Source organism: Marmota monax, unplaced genomic scaffold (assembly GCF_021218885.2).
Source record: "Marmota monax isolate L192 unplaced genomic scaffold, Marmota_monax_Labrador192_F-V1.1 WCK01_AAM20220418_F8-fsc00082, whole genome shotgun sequence".
Classification (NCBI taxonomy): Eukaryota; Metazoa; Chordata; class Mammalia; order Rodentia; family Sciuridae; genus Marmota; species Marmota monax.
The window spans coordinates 8,141,056-8,162,804 of NW_026695207.1; the positions used below are offsets into that span (position 1 = coordinate 8,141,056).

The 21,749-nt window shown below is 54.2% G+C and overlaps 1 protein-coding gene across 2 annotated transcripts in view; it reads right to left on the minus strand.

Annotated features, from left to right (window-relative positions):
• Positions 1 to 21,749, minus strand: part of Ahrr (aryl hydrocarbon receptor repressor) — a 94,945-nt gene that overhangs the window by 33,958 nt on the left and 39,238 nt on the right. The window contains exon 4 of one of the 2 annotated variants that reach the window (XM_046430314.1): positions 11,504 to 11,601. The exons of the other annotated variant lie outside the window; for it this stretch is intronic. Within the exon in view, the coding sequence (XP_046286270.1) occupies positions 11,504 to 11,601 (98 nt within the window). The remainder of the gene's footprint in view (positions 1 to 11,503; positions 11,602 to 21,749) is intronic. 2 annotated transcript variants of the gene reach the window in all.

Below are 21,749 nucleotides of genomic sequence, written 5' to 3' on the forward strand. Positions count from 1 at the left end.
GGAGCCTCACACAACAGTGCATGGCGTCCTGGAGAGGCTGAGTCTGTGCCAGGACCAGTGGGAGCATGGGTGCCCAGCTCTGCATCCACCACTTCCCTGGAGCATGGGACTCGAAGGGCCCAAGGCTGGGGCAGAAGGACCTTGAAAGTGCAGGCTTTCCTGGAGCCAATGGGGGTACGGCAGGACAACTCTACTGCATTTCCTCAGCAAGTGTCCAGCGATGTGAGCACAATGGACACAGCACTCAGAACCAAGGGCCAGTGGCCTGGAGCATGCAAGAACAGGGCAGGGGCCAGGCGACCACCACTGCCCAGTGAGTGCCAATGGTCAGAGGCTAATGGTGGACAGTGAGGGGACAGATGATGGACAATCAGAGGCTAATGATGGATAGTCAGGGGCTGCTGGTGGAGAGTCCTGGGGGTCTAAAAGTCACAGAGAGGCCAGGCCCAGTCCCAGACACCTGAACTGCCCTCTGGGGTAGGGGTAGGAGCCAGGGGCTCTGCCCAGCTGGCCTCACCACAGCAGGGACACCTGTGAGGGTCAGCTGAGCTGGGAGGCTGCACAACCTCACTGGAATGTGTGAGAGGGCACTTCTAGCAGGCATGGCCCTGGGCAGGCTTGGACGCCCCTATGCATTGCTGGACCACCTGTCACCTGGTCTTGCCTTAGCCTCCACATCACTCACAGGACAGCCACAGGCCAGTGCCGTCCCTCTGGCTGAAACCTGCTTACACACTTATCTGTATCTGCTGAACCCTCAAGGGAAAGCCACTTCAAAGGCATTTTGGAACAATAGGCCCAGCAGTCATGACACATGGTAATAACATGGGCTTCTGCGGCAGAAAATCCCAGAGGAAGCAGGAAGCCCTGGACCAGGGGATGGACGGCATGTTCTGCAGCCTCCTTACTAGGGAGTCCTCAGAACTGAGCACGGAGCAGGCCTGGGGCAGCAGAGAGTCCTTTCCAGGGGAGCTGGACAGGAGCCAGGGTATCCCAGAAAAACAGATCCTAGCCATGCCCAGGTGCCGTCTCCTGGTTCCCAGCCCTGGGACTTTATCCCCACCCTCATCCCTCCAAAAGTCAGGGACAGAGGAGGGGTGGGGTGTTGTCTCTGCCCAGTGGCTCCCATACCGGTGACTCTGCCAGGCCCTGTGCCCCCGACTGAAACCAAAGACACCAGGCCAGGATGTTGGCAAAGCACATTCCTACTGCGGCCCTGGCCAGAAGGACACGCCTCATCCCAGAGCCCCTGTGTCCCAGTCCCAGCCCCACCCAGGCACCTGGTCCCCTGCTTCTGGCTGCATGGTCCCTGATCCTGATGGCACCACTCTGCCCTCTTGGGCCAATTCCTACAGAGTCCCCTGCTCTGTGCCCTGCAGCCCTGAGTGCTGGTGGCGAGATCTCTGGGGTGTCAGGCTTCCTTTGACCTGAGGTTCTGGAGGATACATGGCCTCCTGACCTTGTACCAAACTACCTGATACCCCTGGAGTGGAGGTGGAGGGAGGGAGGTTCCCCCTGCTGCTCCACTGCACACCCCCAATAGCTCCATCCTCTTCACAGGCCAGCACAATGACCCCACACGGAGCGTGGCCAGATGTCAGTCCAGCTACTGAGGCTCTGGGCATCTCCCTGCCTGTGAGGTCCCATCTGGGAAGGTGAGTTTCCAGGTGTCTCTTTAGAACAGCCTGTCAGCAAACACAGCCCCGCATTCTGCACACTTAAGTATGGGAGGCACATGGCTCCTGGGAACTGCTCAGGAACCCGGGTGGTTTTTCTGAAACCACATAAGAGCAACAGGATGACTCGGTGACTGTCTGCTACTACATGACCAGAAGGCCCGACTCCAACATGCAGGTCATCCATAAGGCTGCCCCCACTGGGCCTGTGGGTGCCACTGGCAGAGGGAGCTGGAAGGAGCAGGGGACCCAGGTTGGCAGGAGCCACCCTATCTGCTCAACTGGACATGCTGCTTTCAGAGAACTAGAGAAATTCCCTCCATCTGGGAAGTGGCTCAGCAAATCTTCCTGTTTACAACCTGCCTCATATCATAGGACTTTGGTGGAGAGCAAGCTATGCCCTACTCCGAGTAACATCACAGTGCGTAGGACAGCGGTTCTCAGGCTGCACCTGCCCTGGTGACTCCACGGTGTGTGGAACAGCAGTCCTCAGGCTGCGCCTGCCCTGAGTGACTCCATGGTGTGTAGAACAGCAGTCCTCAGGCTGCGCCTGCCCTGGTGACTCCATGGTGTGTAGAACAGCAGTCCTCAGGCTGTGCCTGCCCTAGTGACTCCATGGTGTGCAGAACAGCAGTCCTCAGGCTGTGCCTGCCCTAGTGACTCCATGGTGTGTTGAACAGCAGTCTTCAGGCTGCACCTGCCCTGAGTGACTCCATGGTGTGTAGAACAGCAGTCCTCAGGCTGCACCTGCCCTGAGTGACTCCATGGTGTGTAGAACAGCAGTCCTCAGGCTGTGCCTGCCCTAGTGACTCCATGGTGTGTTGAACAGCAGTCCTCAGGCTGTGCCTGTCCTAGTGACTCCATGGTGTGTAGAACAGCAGTCCTCAGGCTGTGCCTGCCCTGAGTGACTCCATGGTGTGTAGAACAGCAGTCCTCAGGCTGTGCCTTCCCTGAGTGACTCCATTGTGTGTAGAACAGCAGTCCTCAGGCTGCACCTGCCCTGAGTGACTCCATGGTGTGTGGAACAGCAGTCCTCAGGCTGTGCCTGCCCTAGTGACTCCATGGTGTGTAGAACAGCAGTCCTCAGGCTGCGCCTGCCCTAGTGACTCCATGGTGTAGAACAGCAGTCCTCAGGCTGTGTCTGCTCTAGTGACTCCATGGTGTGTAGGACAGCAGTCCTCAGGCTGCACCTGCCCTGGTGACTCCACGGTGTGTGGAACAGCAGTCCTCAGGCTGCGCCTGTCATAGTGACTCCATGGTGTGTAGAACAGCAGTCCTCAGGCTGCGCCTGCCCTAGTGACTCCATGGTGTGTAGAACAGCAGTCCTCAGGCTGTGCCTGCCCTGAGTGACTCCATGGTGTGCAGAACAGCAGTCCTCAGGCTGTGCCTGCCCTAGTGACTCCATGATGTGTAGGACAGCAGTCCTCAGGCTGTGCCTGCCCTGGTGACTCCATGGTGTGTAGAACAGCAGTCCTCAGGCTGTGCCTGCCCTAGTGACTCCATGATGTGTAGGACAGCAGTCCTCAGGCTGTGCCTGCCCTGGTGACTCCATGGTGTGTAGAACAGCAGTCCTCAGGCTGTGCCTGTCCTAGTGACTCCATGGTGTGTAGAACAGCAGTCCTCAGGCTGTGCCTGCCCTGAGTGACTCCATGGTGTGTAGAACAGCAGTCCTCAGGCTGTGCCTTCCCTGAGTGACTCCATTGTGTGTAGAACAGCAGTCCTCAGGCTGCACCTGCCCTGAGTGACTCCATGGTGTGTGGAACAGCAGTCCTCAGGCTGTGCCTGCCCTAGTGACTCCATGGTGTGTAGAACAGCAGTCCTCAGGCTGCGCCTGCCCTAGTGACTCCATGGTGTAGAACAGCAGTCCTCAGGCTGTGTCTGCTCTAGTGACTCCATGGTGTGTAGGACAGCAGTCCTCAGGCTGCACCTGCCCTGGTGACTCCACGGTGTGTGGAACAGCAGTCCTCAGGCTGCGCCTGTCATAGTGACTCCATGGTGTGTAGAACAGCAGTCCTCAGGCTGCGCCTGCCCTAGTGACTCCATGGTGTGTAGAACAGCAGTCCTCAGGCTGTGCCTGCCCTGAGTGACTCCATGGTGTGCAGAACAGCAGTCCTCAGGCTGTGCCTGCCCTAGTGACTCCATGATGTGTAGGACAGCAGTCCTCAGGCTGTGCCTGCCCTGGTGACTCCATGGTGTGTAGAACAGCAGTCCTCAGGCTGTGCCTGCCCTGGTGACTCCACAGTGTGTAGAATAGCAGTCCTCAGGCTGTGCCTGCCCTGAGTGACTCCATGGTGTGTAGGACAGCAGTCCTCAGGCTGTGCCTGCCCTAGTGACTCCATGGTGTGTAGGACAGCAGTCCTCAGGCTGCACCTGCCCTGAGTGACTCCATGGTGTGTGGACAGCTGTCCTCAGGCTGTGCCTGCCCTGAGTGACTCCATGGTGTGCAGAACAGCAGTCCTCAGGCTGTGCCTGCCCTAGTGACTCCATGATGTGTAGGACAGCAGTCCTCAGGCTGTGCCTGCCCTGGTGACTCCATGGTGTGTAGAACAGCAGTCCTCAGGCTGTGCCTGCCCTGGTGACTCCACAGTGTGTAGAACAGCAGTCCTCAGGCTGTGCCTGCCCTGGTGACTCCATGGTGTGTGGAACAGCAGTCCTCAGGCTGTGCCTGCCCTGAGTGACTCCATGGTGTGTAGAACAGCAGTCCTCTGGCTGCGCCTGCCCTGGGTGACTCCATAGTGTGTGAAACGGCAGTCCTCAGGTTGTAGCTGCCCTCAGTGACTCTACCTTGTGAAAGCAGTGCTTTTCCCTAACTTACTCCATTTTCAGATTGAGTGCTGGTGGAAGGACTCCACACGTTGTGTTTACAAGTCAACAGCGTCCGTCTGCCTGGCACCACCATAACACACAATCTGGTAAGTAAATTAATTGTGCTAATAAGAATTACTACCTGTGGACTTCCTGAATTAATCAGAAGCACACGGATGCACGTGTGTGCCAAACCCATATGGGAAAATATCATGCCCGTGAGCTCATGGAACACACCAAACCCCCAATGCAGCCCCTCCCCTAAAGTGCACAAATGGAGGAGCACCCCGAGACTGGACACGGTGCATGCTGACCCCGGCACCTGGTCACTTGTCATGATCCTTGCCCTGGAAAGTCGCCAATGCGACGATCCCTGACTGTCCTGTGGCTTCAGCAGAGCACGGTTCCTCCTGGAGGACCAGACCGAGCCGACTCCATGCCGACATCTCCAGCTGACATTTGTGGACTTAGGCCTAGAGTAGTTCCTGTGCTTCGACAGCTCTGCCCCTGAAGCTCTGACAACTTGCAGGGACTGCATTCCTATACGCCTTTGCTCCTGGTGTAGCCTCCTGAGCCACGGTGGCTGCCTTCACACTTTCTAGCTCTTCTATGTCACTGTGTCATGGGTGACTTGAGAGTCATAGATACAAGTAAGTAAAACTAGAGTAGCAAAACTGTGACTGCTGGCTTATGACTACCTGGTGACCCCATGACCCACCTGGGCAGCCACGTGTGGGGAAGTGAGGCTGGATCTCCTTGTGATCCAGAAAGGCCAGAGTGTGGAGGAGCCTGGGCCACTGCCCAGGTCCGGGCATCTTGGGGATTAGCCAAAGAAGAAGTGGAAGAAAAGTATCTCCACTCTGCTCAGGCTCCTCTCCACGCACAGGGGACTGTCCCTGCCAGGTGTGCCCAGTGACATAGGGCTGGGTCCAAGGGCCAGACTGAGGTAGGGAAGCACAAGTGTGTTTGGTGCCCCACAGCAGGAGCCCAGGAGCCACGGAGACACCATGTGGGGTAGCATCAGATCAGACTGTTGTGATTTAGATATGAGGTGCTCCAAAGCTCCTGGGTGAGAAATGCAAGAAGGCTCAGAGGAGAAGGGATCAGACTATGAGAGGTGCAGCCTAGTCCACGGGTTAATTCCTGGACATGGTGGCAGGTGGGGTGCGGCAGGAGGAGTGCCTTTGGGTTTGTTTGTCCCTGATGAGCGGAGCTCTCTCTGCTTCCTGGGGCCATGTCCCGAGCTGCTTCCTTCACCCAGACCTGCTGCCATGGTCTTCTCCTCACCTTCGGGCCCAGAGCACGGAGAGGGCTGACCATGGCCTGAAGCTGTGAGCCAGATAAACTTTTCTTCCTGCACATTGTCCTCATCAGGTCTCTTGGTCACAGTGACACAGACGCTGACTAATACAGAGACCAACAGGCCAACACAAGCATGCCTCTAAATAAATACGCATCTAAATAAATAACCTCAGGAAATGAGGAGGTATCGGCAAGACAGGGACAGGAGGCACCAGGGGCGATTACAGGACCCAGCATCAAGCTGTGGTGCCATGGGATGGTCCACGAGGGCAGCCAGAGGCAGCAGAACCCAGGAGGAACATGGAGGAACAATGACTGGACCATTCTGGCTCCCCAAAATAAGGACAGCAGGAGGGATGAGGGCTATGAGCCTCCAGGGCTGAGGGTGGCAGAAGGCACTCCGGGCACCAAGCTGGGAAATGGGCCCACGGTGGAATCTAGAGCACCGTGCGAAGGACAGTCGATGGAGAAGCTGCCCCAGAGTGAGTGTACACACACAGCAAGGGGCTGCCTCCATGATTCTCCTTCCCTCCCTCCTGGCCCCTCAGGACCTTGAGTCTTGCTTTCACACTTTCAACCGTTGAGCTCCTCTGATCTCGGAAGCCTCCCACGGTAGTCTGCTGCTGTGTCGGTGCCATGTGCTCTTTTTCTGGGTGGAGAAACTCCCCACAGTGCCTGGAGGGGCACAGGTCAGGGCTCTGGAGCAGGTGGCCTGGGCTTGGGGTCCAGCGCTCCACTGACCAGGGGGTCAGGCACCGCCCAGCAGTGGCACACCCCTCCCCCTCCCTCAGCAGAGTGGTGGGCCTGGTAACTGTTTTCGGCAGTGTCTGGCCCGGGCTCCCAGTGCCCAGGGTTGAGCGAGTCTCTCAGGTGGTGGGCTCCTGGTGTTGCTTGGTGACAGCTTCCTTTGAGGAACCAGTACCTGGGGCCACCATGCTTAGTGACTCCTGTGGCTTTCTCCGTGGCCAAGGACCATGTGTAAAAACCACGGAGAACATGGAATACTTCCTCCCTTAAAAGGATCTCCTTGGCCTGGTCTGCTGGTGACCCACCTGTTACCTGGTCACCCATCCTCGGTCCCCCATGTCCACCTTGGCTGGCCCCCTATGTCCCCAGCCCCCAGATTCCTCTGTCACTGTCTTGCCAGCACTGTCAGCTATCCCAGGGTTCACTGGAGCAAAGACATCCCAGGCCAGCAGTTGCTGCCTATGGGACCATGTGACTCGTGGGTGTAACCTGGTGCCCTAGGAGGACCCCAGATGTGGGCAGTGCAGCCTGCCTTCTGTTTATGCCATAGGTACTGGGGCTTCTTGGCCCTTGGGCCTCTCACCTGGCCCCACTTGAGACCAGGGTTCCACAGTCCCCTCCAAGAACACGCTCAGAATGACCTAAGGACCTCCCAACAGTGCCACCCTGGGAACCCAGCCCTCAAACACCAGGGATCCTTGGGGGACACAACTGAACAATAAGCCACATTCATGCCACAGCACTGGACTAGAATCGGGTGCCAACAGGCGGCCGATCTTCTGGAGGCTTCAGGAAACCCATTTCCTTGCCTTTCTGTTTCTTGGGGCCACCACGTTCCCTGGCCCACTCCTTCTTCTTCCACCTGCAAAATCAGCAGGGTGACGTCTCTGATCCTTCTTCTGTTTGTGAAGGATGCAGGTGAGAAAGGTCCTGCCCTTCTCAGGATTCTTGTGGGCCATCTCCCACCTCAAGGTCTTCCCCCTAATCACACGGCACCATCCTTCGTACCATATAAATCAATCCCACAGGCTCTGGGAATCAGGACGTGGACACCTTTGGAGTTACTGGTGTGCTGACATCCAATACAAATTGCTGAATATACTAAGAAGTAGAATAAGGAACTCAAGGGAAAGGACAATTAGCAGAAGCTAACTCTGGGGTGACACAAAGGTGAGATTATCAGGTAAGAATTCTAAAATAGCAAATATCATCACATTCCACAAGGTAAAGGTAAATATTCCTGAGACAAGCAAACAGAAAAAAAATTAAGTCTCTACAGAGAAAGAGACTATAAAAAAGAATCAAATGGGAATTTTAGAACTCATAGAAATATGAAATAAACACTTCACTAGATGAACTCAATAATAGAATGAAGATGAGAGAGAAAAGAATCTATAAAGTTAAAAACAATTCAATAAAAATCATCCATTCTGAGAAAGAAAATATTAGAGAAAAAGAACAGAGCATCAGGAACTCATGAGGAAATACAGAAAGAGTTAACATCTGTTTCAGCTGAGTTCCTGAAATGGAAGACAAAGAGATGGCACGGTAATTTTTTTTTGAAGAAAAATAGCTAAAATTTCCACAAATTTGGTGAAAGAAATAAACTTATAGGTTTAAAAAGATGAGGGAACCTAAAACAGAACAATCTCTAATATTTAAACAAGATGCATCATAACTAAGCATTAAAATTAAAACCAAAGAAAAGGAAATAGCTCTAATGGCAACTAGAGAAAAAGGAAACATCATTTACAGGGGACAATAATCTGAATGACTCTGTTTCTCATCAGAAACCATGGAGAACAAAAGAGAATAGACATCTTTAAAGTGCTGAAAGAAAAGAACTACCTGACCAGAATTCTATACCCAGCAAAACTACCAAAGAGACAGCAAAGAGCTCATCACCAGCAACTTACACTTTAACAGTGCTCCACGGAGTTCCCCAGGGTGAGGGAGCGCATCAGACATGGAGACCACCTGCAGCAGCAGGACAGGCTCATCTCACCTCTTACGTTTAGAAACAATCATATTATCTGAAGGTTTTCATGTTTGTAGACGTGATGCTTATGGCAAACGTCACATAAGGGAAAGGGCAAACGGTGTACCTGGCATGAGGTGTCTAGGTTTTACTTGAAGTGCCAGAATCTTACCTCTAAATGTCAGGTTGGCCATATACTATAATCCTTAGAGCACTTAAGAAATAATAAAATAAAACATACACTCAAAAGCCACTAGATAAAGTGGAACACTAAAAAATATTCCCATACCAAAAAGGGACATAACTGATGAAATTGGGAGAGCAAAAATAAAATGCAGCCTGGAGTCCAATGACACCAACGGTCATTCTAATAAAAATGCTTGGAATGTAACAATTAAGAGACAGAGATTGTTAAAAAAGAGATAGAAATTGATTTTCTGGATGCTAGCAATAAATTACAGAAACTTAAAATTTAAAAACAGTCCATTAATAGTAGCAACAAAAATGCAAAACACTCAGGTGTAAAGCTAGCAGAAACACACAGGCCTTTTGTGCTGAAAACACAGAACCCTGACGGGGCCGGAGAGGAGATGAGTGGTTCAGCACTTTCCCAGCCAAGGCCAGATCCTGGGTTTCAGGCCCAGTGCCACAAAACCAACCAACCACTACAACCCCACCAGAGCCAAGCTGGCATGGAAGCCCCTGGCCCTCAAAAGGCAAGTCCCGGCTCTGACTGAGTAGCCCTGGGCCCATCCAGAACAGAGCTGAGAACCTATGGCCCTGACTACAGGGGCTCACAGGCCTGTGGAGGCTCCGGCCCCAGCCCTTCCCATCCTATGTCCCTCCCAATCTCCCTCCTCTGCCCGTCCCCACTCAGCACCTGTGTCCAGGTACACACTGGGGTGGCCTCTGGCGCTGGCCTTGGAGGAGCCCAGGACTTGGGCCCAAGAGCCTAAAGAACGGGGACCAAATAGGCAGGCCAGGCCCAGCCCATGGAACCCTGGACAGGCTGAGTCTCGGTCTTAAATCGACAGGCTCTTCACACTGCCCCTGCCAGCTAGGCAGCTTGGAGTCACGACCCCTGCCAGGAGCCCTCCTTCCCAGTGTCTCTCAGAGGTGGAGGGTCAGGTGGAAGAGTGATGTTGGCGTTTTTGTTGCTTCATTCACTTACTTTGCTGTTTGGGAATATTCTTAAGTTTCAGAAAGTACCTCTGGCCCCAACATTTGAGAGTCCCTGCACTAGAAATGGGAGGAGGAGGATCCACCCACCCAGTTCCAGTCAGAGACATGGCCCAACAAGGTAGAACTGGAACTTGTTCTCTGCCTTCTCCAGTAACTGTTGAATTGCCTTCTGCAAAGCAGAGTGGGGGAACCGGTTCTGACCTGGCTGGCGATGGAGGGTGGGTGGGCTTCTGAGGGCTCCAGGGATCAGGTGGCAGTAGACCCTGACCTCCAACCTTGGGGCCCCGTCCACGGCTTTCCTTGGGAAAGCCTCCCAGAAGGAGGCTCCAAGCATGCCCTCAGGCTGCTGGGCAGCAGCACAGAAGCCAGCGAGGCCTGCCTCCCACCTCGAGGCGCCTGGCTTTCAGGTCCAGGGCTTATGGAGGCTCAGGAAAAGTGTGGCTGAGCTTCCACAGATGCCCATGGAGAGGAACCCTGGAAACTGGGAGGACGCGGCTCCTTCATGTGCTTGACATTGCAGAGAATGTGATTTGTAAGTCCATCGATTCTCACCAGAGAATTCCCTCGGCAGAGGCCAGAGACCTCGGAGAAACCGCCACCCCACGTCTCAGATCCCCTTCTGGGCCTGCTGTGTTCTGGGCACCCCCTGGCACTGGGAAGGTCAAGAAACTACAGACACAGGTCAGAGGGCTCCAATGAACCTCGCAGGCAAGACTTGAAGGGGTAGGGCCAGCACAGTAGTGAGGACACCTGAACAAGGGGCACAGGCTGACCCTCGCCAAGTCTGAGACTGGCACCCGGCCCTCCACAGCCCTCTCCTCTCTGCTTTGTGCAAGTTTCAAACTTCAAGAAAAGTCACGAGTGAAGGAGGCGAGGCCAGTAGGTGCAGCCTCGCCTGAGGGTGCTGGCCTGTCTGTGGGTGGCTTTGAAGACCTAGCTTCTCCCTCAGGGCACTTGAGGACAGGGTGGACCTGACGCCTGGGCACTGGTGATGGGTGATCAGATGGCCAGTGCCCTCCCACAGCCCACTCCCCCAGATCCAGCTACAAAGGGTGCAGGGAGCTGCAGAGGGTCCAGGGGTCAGCAGAGCCCACAAGGAGCCCCCCACAGCGATGGGAAAGCAGAGATCTGCCCACACCTTCCATCTGCACAGTTACCTTGGGGCACAGCCCAGGCTGGCCCAGCAAATGTGGGGGACAGACGGATACTGCCCACTGGCCCTGAGGCCACCCCATGGCTCTGCTCCACGTCAGACCCAAGATCCCTCCTGCCAGCTCTTGCCGGACCCTGTGGTAGGCCTCAGCCCCCACAGGCTGTTCTCTCCTGCTCCCTGAAGGGGTCACAGACCTGGCAGGACTGGCCCAGGGAGAGCCAGCACCCAGGGCTCAGCACTCCCTCCAGGAGGAGAAAAGCCCAACTTCTGGTGAGACAAGAGTGGCCCCACCTGGGTCTACTGCCAGCGCAGGGGGAGCCCACATGGAGGAGCTTGGTGCTGACTTTTCTGGATGCTCAACTTGGAAAAGACATGTCTGATTTTTTTAGTAGGTTCCATCTCAGTGACAAGTGACCAGACAAGGAAGAATGAGGAACAGTCCTGATCCAGCAGGTGGGCCATGAGGCCAGGGTGGCTCTGTTCCAGCCTGGGGGCCTTGCCCCAAGAAGCTGCGCACCACCTGCAGACCCCAGCCTAGGCCACCTGGAGACAGTCTCAGGCGCTGTGCAAGCGTGAATGTTGGGGACTTCAGCTCCTTGTTACTCAAAGGGCCTCCTGCATACCCAGGCTGCACAGGGCCACCGTTCAGTGGGCACTCACCTCCAACAGCAGCCGTCCCTCCTGCACGGGGGACCCTCTGTGTGGACCGTCTCCAGGTGAGGAGGCCCCGGCCGACTGCACGTGTGTCTCCTGCACGGCTGTCAGAGAAGAGCAGACAGTGAGCCCTCCGTGAGACCCCAGGCCAGCTGTGGATCCTCTTAAGCAACACTTTTCTGGTTTACCCAGCATTCACCCCAGGGTTCTTGCTGGACCTCCAGTCTGGGCTGTGCTGCCACCCTGTACAGGACACACAGAGTTGTCCAGCAGCTCTGGAAAGCCCTACAGTTCTGGGGGGTGGGGGCAGCAGGCACAGGGACCAGGCCCCAGGCAGCATGGGGGACAGAGCCCAGATGGGAAGTGGTCCCTCAGGACCACCTGCCAGCTCTGCTCTCGGTCTGGCCCTGACTCCAGCACCCCGGATGAAGTCCAGTGTCTGCTACGTCCTGCCTACAACCCAGTTCACAGGGTCCTCACAGCTCCTTCTTGAGACTCAAGCCTTGGTAGACCCCAACATGGCCCTGCCCATGCCCCTCCCAGGCTGGGCAAAGCCCCTTTGTCCCCCTGCGCCCTGCATATTCTCTGTTCCCCTCACCTGGCCTGAGCAGGACCAAGACACAGGCCAGACAAGACATGGTGGGAAAGGAAGCCCGAGGGTGGGGCCTGGGGGGTGGAAGAGCAGTCCGGGGGTGCCCCTATCGCTTTGGGGTGATGTCTGAGGGGACTCAGACTCCTTCACAGCCCTGTTGACCAAGTGCTCATCTTGGGACACTGCTCTGGCCTCTAACTCCACAGCAAGCATCTTCGCTGCCATCAGGAGTCTCCACCTGGTTTCTGAGGGGCCAGAGGGGCCAGAGGGGCCCAGTAAGGAGCTGGCCAGGTGCTCAGAGGGCGGATCACAGGTGGCCACCACTTTTGGCCTTGTAGAAAGGCTGGGACGGGAAGCAGCCTCCTTTGCCCCTCAGACTTGAGGAGGAGAGCTGCCCCTCATTCGAGGGAGCCCTGTCCTCTCAGACAGATGTGACCCCAGGTACTTGTTCTGGTCTTAAGATAAAATAAACTGGTAACATGGGCACCTGAATCATGCTCCTTTTCCAAAAGGGCAACTGGGGAATCTTCCATTTGGGGACTGGTCCCAGGAAGGACTGTCTCATCTGGTGCCACTCTCATCAGATCTGCCCACTCTCGCTTGTCAGGGACATCACAGAGCTCTGATTCCAAAGCAGCACCCGAAGCCCCTTGTTCCTGCCTGGAGCCAGGTTCCCATGAAGGTGGGCTGCTGGCTGACTCCACCCCCACTACCCAGGGAGCCCAGCCCAAACAAAAACAAGCCAGCACAGGACCCGCACCTTCGGGAGAGACCCACTTCCTGTCCAGAGCCCACCTTGTTCTGGAGAGGCTGCAGTGGGCTATGCTGCTGCTAAGAAATAAAAGTGGTGCTTCAATGAAGTTTGCCTCACCTCCCACTCAGGCTGGGCTGGGCTTCTCCCCCATTCTAGAACAAGTGGGGTGGTTCTGCCACTTGCCCACTGTGAGGTTCAGGCTACAGACATTCAGTGCCATGCCTCCCACTCCCAGGTGATTCCCCCTAGACCTCTGTCCAATGTCCATGCGGAACACACTGACCATCTCCCTTGGGTTCTCAGCACTCTGGTGTCCAGGGACCAGCACATGGGCATGCTCTGAGCTAGTTAGAAGCACAGGCTCCAGCCCCAGGCCCACCTGCACACTCTGGGGTCCAGATGCTGTTTGACAGGCCTCCCCATTAGATCTGGGCCTGGCCTCAGGATGGGCTGGAGCATTGAGGACAGAATGAGCCCTCTCTCTGCCTAAACTGGGCTGGCAACCTCCACTCCCCCCAGAAGCCACGCTGGGGGAAATGTCAGACCCTCTGGTGCCAGGCGCAGAACCGCCTCGAGGTGAGGCCCTCCGGTGGCCAAGCCCAGGAGATGGTGACATGATGGCTGCATTGCAGCCTCTCTGTCCTTCCCTTTCTCAGAAGCCTTGGCTCCAGCGCCCGAGTCTCCTACAGCTAATAAGCACTGGATTTCTGTTCACTGCACTAAGTACCAAGCCACTTTACTTTTAATCCCTTAATAAACCATAAGTTTTTGGGGCTGGGGATGTGGCTCAAGCGGTGGCGCGCTCGTCTGGCATGCGTGCGGCCCGGGTTCGATCCTCAGCACCACATACCAACAAAGATGTTGTGTCCGCCGAAAACTAAAAAATAAATATTAAAAAAAGAAAAAAATAAAAAAATTAAAAAAAAAAATAAACCATAAGTTTTTTCTCCCTGGAAGACAGCCGAGGCCCTGGTATCACTGAGACGCAGGGGACGCCCGCGCGAGTCCAGAGGCCGCCAGCCCGGGCAGCACGGGGCTCGCTGGGGTGGGGGCGCGAGGGGCGGGGCCTGGGGGCGAGGGGCGGGGCCTGGGAGGGGCCAGCTCTGCCGCAGGCGGCGCACCGGGAGCTGCCGCCGCCCACGCCCCTCGCGCCCCAGCCGCTGCCGCCGCCCATCGCGTGCCCCGGGCGCCGCCGCTTCCTCCTGCGGCCACGGCCGCGTCACGCGAGGGCGGCTGATCGCGTGCGAGCGGAGCGTGGAGCTGCCGGGGCCGGACGCGGCACCGCCCAGCGAGCCCAGCCTGCGCCGGCGGCTCCTAAGAGCAGGTGTCCCTTCTGGGAGCCAGCGAAGGTGCCGAGGGTCTCTGTGACCCCAGTTAACCGCCTCTGCCCACTGCCATCCTCGCTGTCCGCGGATCCCGGGCAGGGCCGCAGGGAGAGGACGGCCTCGTGGGCCACCGCAGTGAAAGAGTGGGCAGCCCTCTTTCTGAGCCCCAAGGCTGCATTCCCAGGCAAGAGAGGCGCAATCGGGGCCGCCCTGGAAACAAGCAGGATTCCCAAGTCCCTGCTGTGCTCAGCACGGCCTGAATACCAGCCCACCTCCTCCCCATTCTAAAACGCAGCGGGTAGGTCTGCCAACGACCGACCCCAGGAACTTCAGCCACGTTGGGTGCTGGAGATTCCCAGGGACACCCCAAGCAGCCCTCCAGCTGGTGCAGAATCAACTGGAACAGTTCTCACTAAGTTGATTTTTTGCATCCCAAAGAGGCTCATTTGGAATAGGAGTTACCATGGAGACAGTTGAAACAGCTGAACCTGCAGCAAGGCAGGGAGGGTTGTGACCTGGACTGGGCCACCCAGTCCTGAAGGTGTCCCACCCTTCCTACCTCCTTGCTGTGAGACCCTTTCTCCATACCCAGGAGACATACCAAGGATACTGTGCCATGGGGACCATCCCCCACCAGTGGCTACAGAGGAGTCCTGTGACTCAGCCTGGCCAAGTGTTCTTAGTGAAGGAGAATTGTAAAGACAAAGCCATCTCTGCTTCTGGACAGCATTGTGATCCCAGGAAAGTGGCAGCCTCCTTGCTCCAGGCTCCAGTGAAACCAGCTCCTTGGCCTCAGAGCAGTGTGGGTCAGACAGTCCTGTGGTCATCCTTCCCCATGGTCAGGGATAAGGCTGGAAAAGCCAGCTGGAGCAGAGATGCTCCAGATTGGCAGTTGAAGTTTCCTAATTGTTTATAGGACTGAATAATGTTTATTTTAGATCTTCTACAGATAGAGGAGGGTGCAGGCAGAGCAGGGGGTCCTGAAAAAGAAGGTAGGAAACGAGACAGCAGCCAAGAAAGGCAGACAGACCCAGAACAGAAATGGGGGGTCGGCTCTGCCCCCATTTGCACTGGAGACTTTCCCTGCATGATCTGGCCTCTCCTCCATCTGCACCAGAGAGGGGTCTGGCTGGAACTTCAGGCAGGCTTCAGGCTGTAAAGAGCCCTAGCTGCTCATCCACAGAGGCTCTGCACACCGCTCCACAACCCCCGTGCAGGAAAGGCAGATGGACCCACTGCCCAGGTCTAGGGACGAGGGCAGGTGGACAGCGGTGGTGGGTGGTAACAGCTCCATGCTGAGGCCATGCCATGCATCAAGGTTTCACCAGCCCAAACCTGTGAGGGAGGCTGAGGTGTAGGGACAGGTGCACCCAAAGGCCCATGGGACCCAGCCGGCTGTGCTTGTACCTAGCATACACAGCAGGGTCCCAGGGCAGAAGCAGCCAAACAGGAGGAAAGCCCAAGACCCCACTTCCACTGTCCACCCTCACTTAGTAGGACAACAGTTCCAAGAATCATGGCTTACAGGGACAGGTCCTACAGGAGTAGAGTGACCAGGGAAGATGTGACTCCCTCTCATAAAGCTTCCTGAGGTTTGCCCAGCCACCAGAGCCACCCTGGGGACCCCCACTGCAGAAAGGATCACCACAGCAAGAGCCACCTTGTCGTCGAGGACATTTGGGTCAACAGGTCCTGCCAAGCCCCTGCTGCACCTTCTGAAACTGGGACACAGGACTTCTGCCACAGGGCCTCATGGATTCAGAAGAGAAGCCAGGGCCCCACGCCCAATTCTGGTCAGCTGCAGCTCTTGGGAAAGAGGTCCATGTCCACAGAGGCCCCTATTAGATAAGGACCGTGCCCAGTGCCATGGTTATATGCCAACCCGAGGAAGCATGGGCGCCCACATAGGAACTTCCCTGGTGTGTCTTAGAGGGCGTTTCTGGAGGAGTCTGAACTGTGTCTAATACAGGAGGTGCAGCTTCCCCAGGGTGGGTGGACACTATCCAACCATGGAGAGCCTGAGGAGAACACAGTGTGGGAAAGGAAGAGTTCTCCCTGCAGCAAGATGCCAATATTTCAGCACTGGCCAAGAGCCTGGGACCTGGTGCTGCATCTAATCTCTTATGCCACACGCTGGGCAGGTGACCTCTGGGTCAGTTCTTCCTCCCACCACATGGGGAGATCAGACAAGTGTGATGGGGATGTGCCCCCATCACCTGAGCCTGCTGACAGCCTCCGCTGACACCTCCTGTCCAGGAACCTTGCCTGCTGTAGACTGGGGGCCAGGAGGTGGCAAGGCCACCACTTGTCACCTTGGAGGCCATGGCTATGTTCTAGAGTGACCATAAATGTGATGGCAGGTGCCAATGAGAGTGTGAGAGTGGAAATGAGTGTGTGCACATGTGAGTGAGATGATGTGTGTGAGGGTGTGTATAAATGCTGCATGCTAGTGTGGGTAATGAATGCTATGGGTGTGTGAGGGTGTGTGTGTGCACCTGTGAGCACTGTAGATGGTGTGTGAGGGTGTGTGAGAGAGTGTGAGGTTGTGACAGTGTGAGGGTGTGTGTCCACCTGTGAGCACAGTGTACGAAGGTGTGTGGACACTTGGTGTAAGCAGTGTGAGCGTGTGTGTGTTTGAGTGTAATTACTTATTGGGTGCGTGTGAACATGGCAAGGGTGTGTGGGAACTCTGTTGGGTGTAAGAATGAACGGGAAGGGAGGGTCTGAGGAGGGTAAGCCCAGTTGTGGGCATGGCTGGCTCATGGCAGGGCATGAGTGGCAGCATGAGAGTGCGTGGAGGTGCCTGCAGGTGATCCCCGCAGCTGTGCCAGGAGGGAAAAGGCACGAGGCCTTCCAAGGTGCCCAGCTACAGCTTGTGGGGAAGAGGTTAGGAAGGGCATCAAAAGCCTGGATTCTCTGGGGCAAGAAAAGCACCCGGAATATAAATGCACACACTCCCTTCACACAAGGGCAATGCCTAGAAGGCAGGAGCACAGTCCGAGATGGGCACTGCATCAACCTGCTGCATTTTCTGTAGAAAGAAGTTCCAGATTTTTCAAAATGCACCAGTGAGTTTTAGAGATTTCTCACTTCCATACAGATCAAAAAGAACCACAAAAGATGCACTTCCTCTGAGGCACCGAGGACTGGGGAACAGCAGCCTGCAGTGCCCACACCATCTCCTATTAACCACTTTCTCAAGTCACACAAGCCAGAGCTGCAGGGTGTCCTGCAGAAGAAATGCACCCTTGCTCCAAGCCCTGAGAAGTTCTGAAAGATGCAACCAAAAATAGCTCTTTGGGGGGAAAAAGAGCATTATGTATACACAATGTAGACCCATGTTTCTTTCTGATGTGAAACATCTGTTTTAAGCTAATCATTTGGTCATTCTTGTTAAGTTTCAACAAGAAATGCAAGTTTCAGCAAGACATATCAAGAGAAAGTACATCAGGGTCAGTAAAAGTCAAGAGAAGTTTTGTAAAACAAAACATGACAAAACAAAAAAGTGCCTGCTGAAATCAGATCTTCCAAAATCCAATACTTACTCCATTAATAAAGCACAGTTCTGAGGTGTGGAGAGGAACGTGCATGGGCACTGCCCCGCGGCCGAGAGCCGTCCTGAGGCTTCCGCAGGATAGAGCCTCGCTTCACAGCGAGGTTATTCTGCAGGCGAGGACGCTAGCCCACCTCACATGTGCAGGTGCAGACCCTGCCCCACCTGTAAACTTCCATGTCCATGACGATGGTCCAGCTCAGGGGCCAGAGAGAGCAACCGATTTCTTTATAATGAACTTATGAGTCAATTCATAAAGTTATATAACCACAAACTTTCCAATAACACTGATGAAGAGCTGGCCTGCCTGTGATCATCCAGGTCTTTGCTTCCTCCCATCACCCATCACTGTGGGCCTCCAGCAGCCATAAGAGTTTCACAATGTCACCATGGGGAGATACGGCCTGGGGGAGAAGAATGTTCTGGGGCCTGATGCTGCCAGTGCCTGGACCTCCTAGGGACATGGTCACTCATCCACCCAGGCCCTGCCTGGCTCATTTCCTCAGCATCATGGCCAGCCCCCATCTTGGGATTAGCAGGGAATTAGTGACAGAATTCAGCCACTTTAAGGCCACGTGTGAAGAGAGGGGAGCAGGGAGGGCGAGAGGTTTTATCAGGTCTTCTGGGTGGCATGAGGCTGAGCGCATGGCTGAGGTGGCTGCTGAATGTGGGCTGAGTAGAGACTTAAGGAGGAGGCCCTGAGATGGCTGGTCAGAGGTGCCCATGCTCACCCAGCCCCAGAGAACCCAACAAATAAAACACTGCCTTTCAAAGTAAGTGGCTAAGGGAGAGTGCCAGAACTCAGCGTGGAGGGGTGGGAGCCTGGCAGGACCAGAGTCGTGGAAGGTGGCAGAGAGAGGAGGATGGGGCACGTGTCAGTGGTGACCCCAGCCCCAGCAGACACCAGGGACTGGTGTCTGCCTGGACACCAGTGACTGGGGACTGCCTGGAGCACGCAGGGCAGCTCTGCTTTAGAGGAGCTTGCTCAAGATGCCACAGCACCATCTTGAGAATGGAGCCTCTGACACGGAATCCATGGTGCCCCAGGGGACAGCCTCTTCAGAAAGTGGGAAAACTGGATATACACACACAGAAGAAAGGAATGCAAGAGAGCGAGCGAGCTAGCGAGCGCAGGAAAGCAAAGGATAGATGCAAAGGAAAAAGGAACAAAAAGAACTAAACCTCACCACTGCAGAAAACCACAAATATGAACAACAAGAGAGATGCAAAGGGACAAAGAATGGACAAACAACCAGAAAACAAGGGCAGGAATAAATCCTTATCACTAAAACCTTGAGTGTAAACAGATTAAATTCCCGAGTCAAAAGATGGAGAGTGCCTGAATACATTAAGAAACGACCCAGCTATATACTGCCTACAAGACACTCACTTCACTAGTAAAGACACACACAGACTGGAACTGAAGGGTTGGAAAACACATTCCAAGTAGATGATCCCCAAAAGTAAGCAGGAACAGCTGCTCGTTTCAGATAAAATAGACTTCAAGCCAAAAACTGTAAAAAGAGAAAAGGAAGATAAAGGGAACAATTCAACAAGAGGAAATCACAATCATAAGCACATATACAGGGACTGGGGATGTGGCTCAAGCGGTAGCGCGCTCGCCTGGCATGTGTGCGACCCGGGTTCGATCCTCAGCACCACATGCAAACAAAGATGTTGTGTTCGCTGAAAACTAAAAAATAAATATTAAAATTCTCTCTCTCTCTTTAAAAATAATAATACTATACCAATGTTAATTTCTTAAAATAAATAAATAAATAAACACATATACACCCATGCTGAGACACCAAACTATAGAAAGCAGACATTATTAGATCTAGAGGGAGAGAAGGCTCCAAAGCTGTTGTGGTTGTATGACTCCTCACTTTCATCAGTGGACAGACTATCCAGATGGTTAAAACAGAAAACAAAAAATAGCGGAGCTAGACCATGGGCCAAACTGACGGAACACACATTTACAGAGCCCTTCACCACATAGCTGCAGAACACACATTCTTCTCCTCAGTGCGTGGAACATTCTCCAGGATAAGTCATATGTTAGGCCACAAAACTAGCCTCAAATTTTCAAAAAAATAAGAATCATATCATGTTATCTTCTCTGACCACAATGGGATAAAACTAGAATTCAACAAAAGGAATTTTATGAATTGCCTGAATACATGGAGATTAAACAGCATGCTGGGGAATGACGGGTGAATGCATAGAGAGATTTTAAAATCTCTTGAAACAGTAAACATGGAAACAGCATAACAAAGACCTACGGGAAACAGCAGAAGCCATTCTACAAGGGGAGTCTACAGTGAGGAGCACTCACGGAAAAACAAAAGATCACAGGTAAACAGCCTGACAATCAGCACAAGGAACCAGGAAAGGAAAACAAATCAAACCCTCAACAAATTAGGAATGGAAGGGACCCCTCAACATGACAAAGCGACAAATGACAACCCACAGCCACCGTCACACTGTGTGTGTCATGCAGGGGAAAAGCCGAAAGTGTTTCCTCCAAGATCTGGAACACAACAAGGATGTCACTCACCAGTCCCACCCAACACAGTGCTAGCAGTCTGAGCAGAGCAGTCGGGCAAGAGAGGGGACAAGGGCACCCACACTGGAGGGGAGGAAGTGGAATCATCCCACTGCAGATGATGCCATCTCAGGAATGAGAATCCTACACACTCCACCAAACAGTCGATCAGCAAATCAAGCTGCAGGACCCAAAATCAGCACACAAGAAACAACAGCGTTTTCAATAAGAGACTGCTCAAAGAGAAATCAAAAAGTAATCCCTCTCACAATATCACAAAATAAGCAAAACACACAGGAATGAATATTGCTAAGGAAGTAAAAGATCTCAACGGTGAAAATTATTAAGCATTAATTTTAAAAAATTATAAAGAAAACAAAAAATGGGAGGATTCCATTCTGAATTGGAAGAACTAACATTGTTGTTTTTTATACACAACCAAAAGCAACCTACAGATTCAATTCCCATCAAAGTACCAATGACATCGTTTACCCAACTAGAAAAACACTCGCGAATGCCATATGGACCTACAAGACCCAGAGTCGTCAAAGCAACCCCAAGAGAGGAGAACCAGCTGCAGGCAGCACAACCTGCCTTCAGATCACCCTCGCTAAAGTGGCTCTGGAGGCCCCCCAGGCTCACGTGTGCAAGACCTGGTCCCTGGGCGGGAGTATACAGCGCTGGGGCTTTGGTGACCGGATCATCAGGCTCGGACCTCAGCAGTGACTTGATCCACTGATAGCTGCACGGACAACTGGAAGGTGGTGAGACTCTAAGAGGTGCAGTGTGGCTGAAGAAAGTGGTCTGGGTGTTCCCTGGAAGGGTATCTTGTCCCAGCTCTGCCTCCAGATGCAGGAGCCCAGCAGCCATCCTCCACCAAGACCTTGTGCCATGATGTCTGCTTCACTCAGTCCCAAAGCCATGGAGTCTGCTGACCATGAACTGAACGCTCTAAAATCATGAGCCCAAACAGATCTTTGCCTCCTTTAAGTAGCTTAGGTCTGGTCTCATAGTCAGAGTGATGGACAGCTCACCATCCCAGTAATACAGAGCTACGATGGCCAACTCAGCATGGTGCTGGCGGAGAAATAAGACAGACCAAAGAACCAGAATAGGAAATTCACAAATCACTCCACATGCTTCTCTGTGGGCCGATGATCCATACAGACATTGCTCAAAAGAAGACCTATAAAGGCCAAAAGCACATGAAAAAATGTGTGGCAGTGTGGAACAGGGAAAGGCAAGTCAAGCCCCCAGAGCTATCCCCCACCCAGTAAGGAGGACCTGTCAGAAAGGCAACAATCACTGTGCAGGGAGTGGAGAGTGGGTCTTCTCGCCCCTGCTGGTGGGAGTGCAGAGCGACGTCCACCATGGAGACATAGGAGGCTCCTGCAGCTCTGCACTGGCCACCCACCGAGTGTGCTTGCAGAGGGTCCTCTCACTATGGCAAGGACCAGAACGACACGGCGGAGACGGCTGCAGA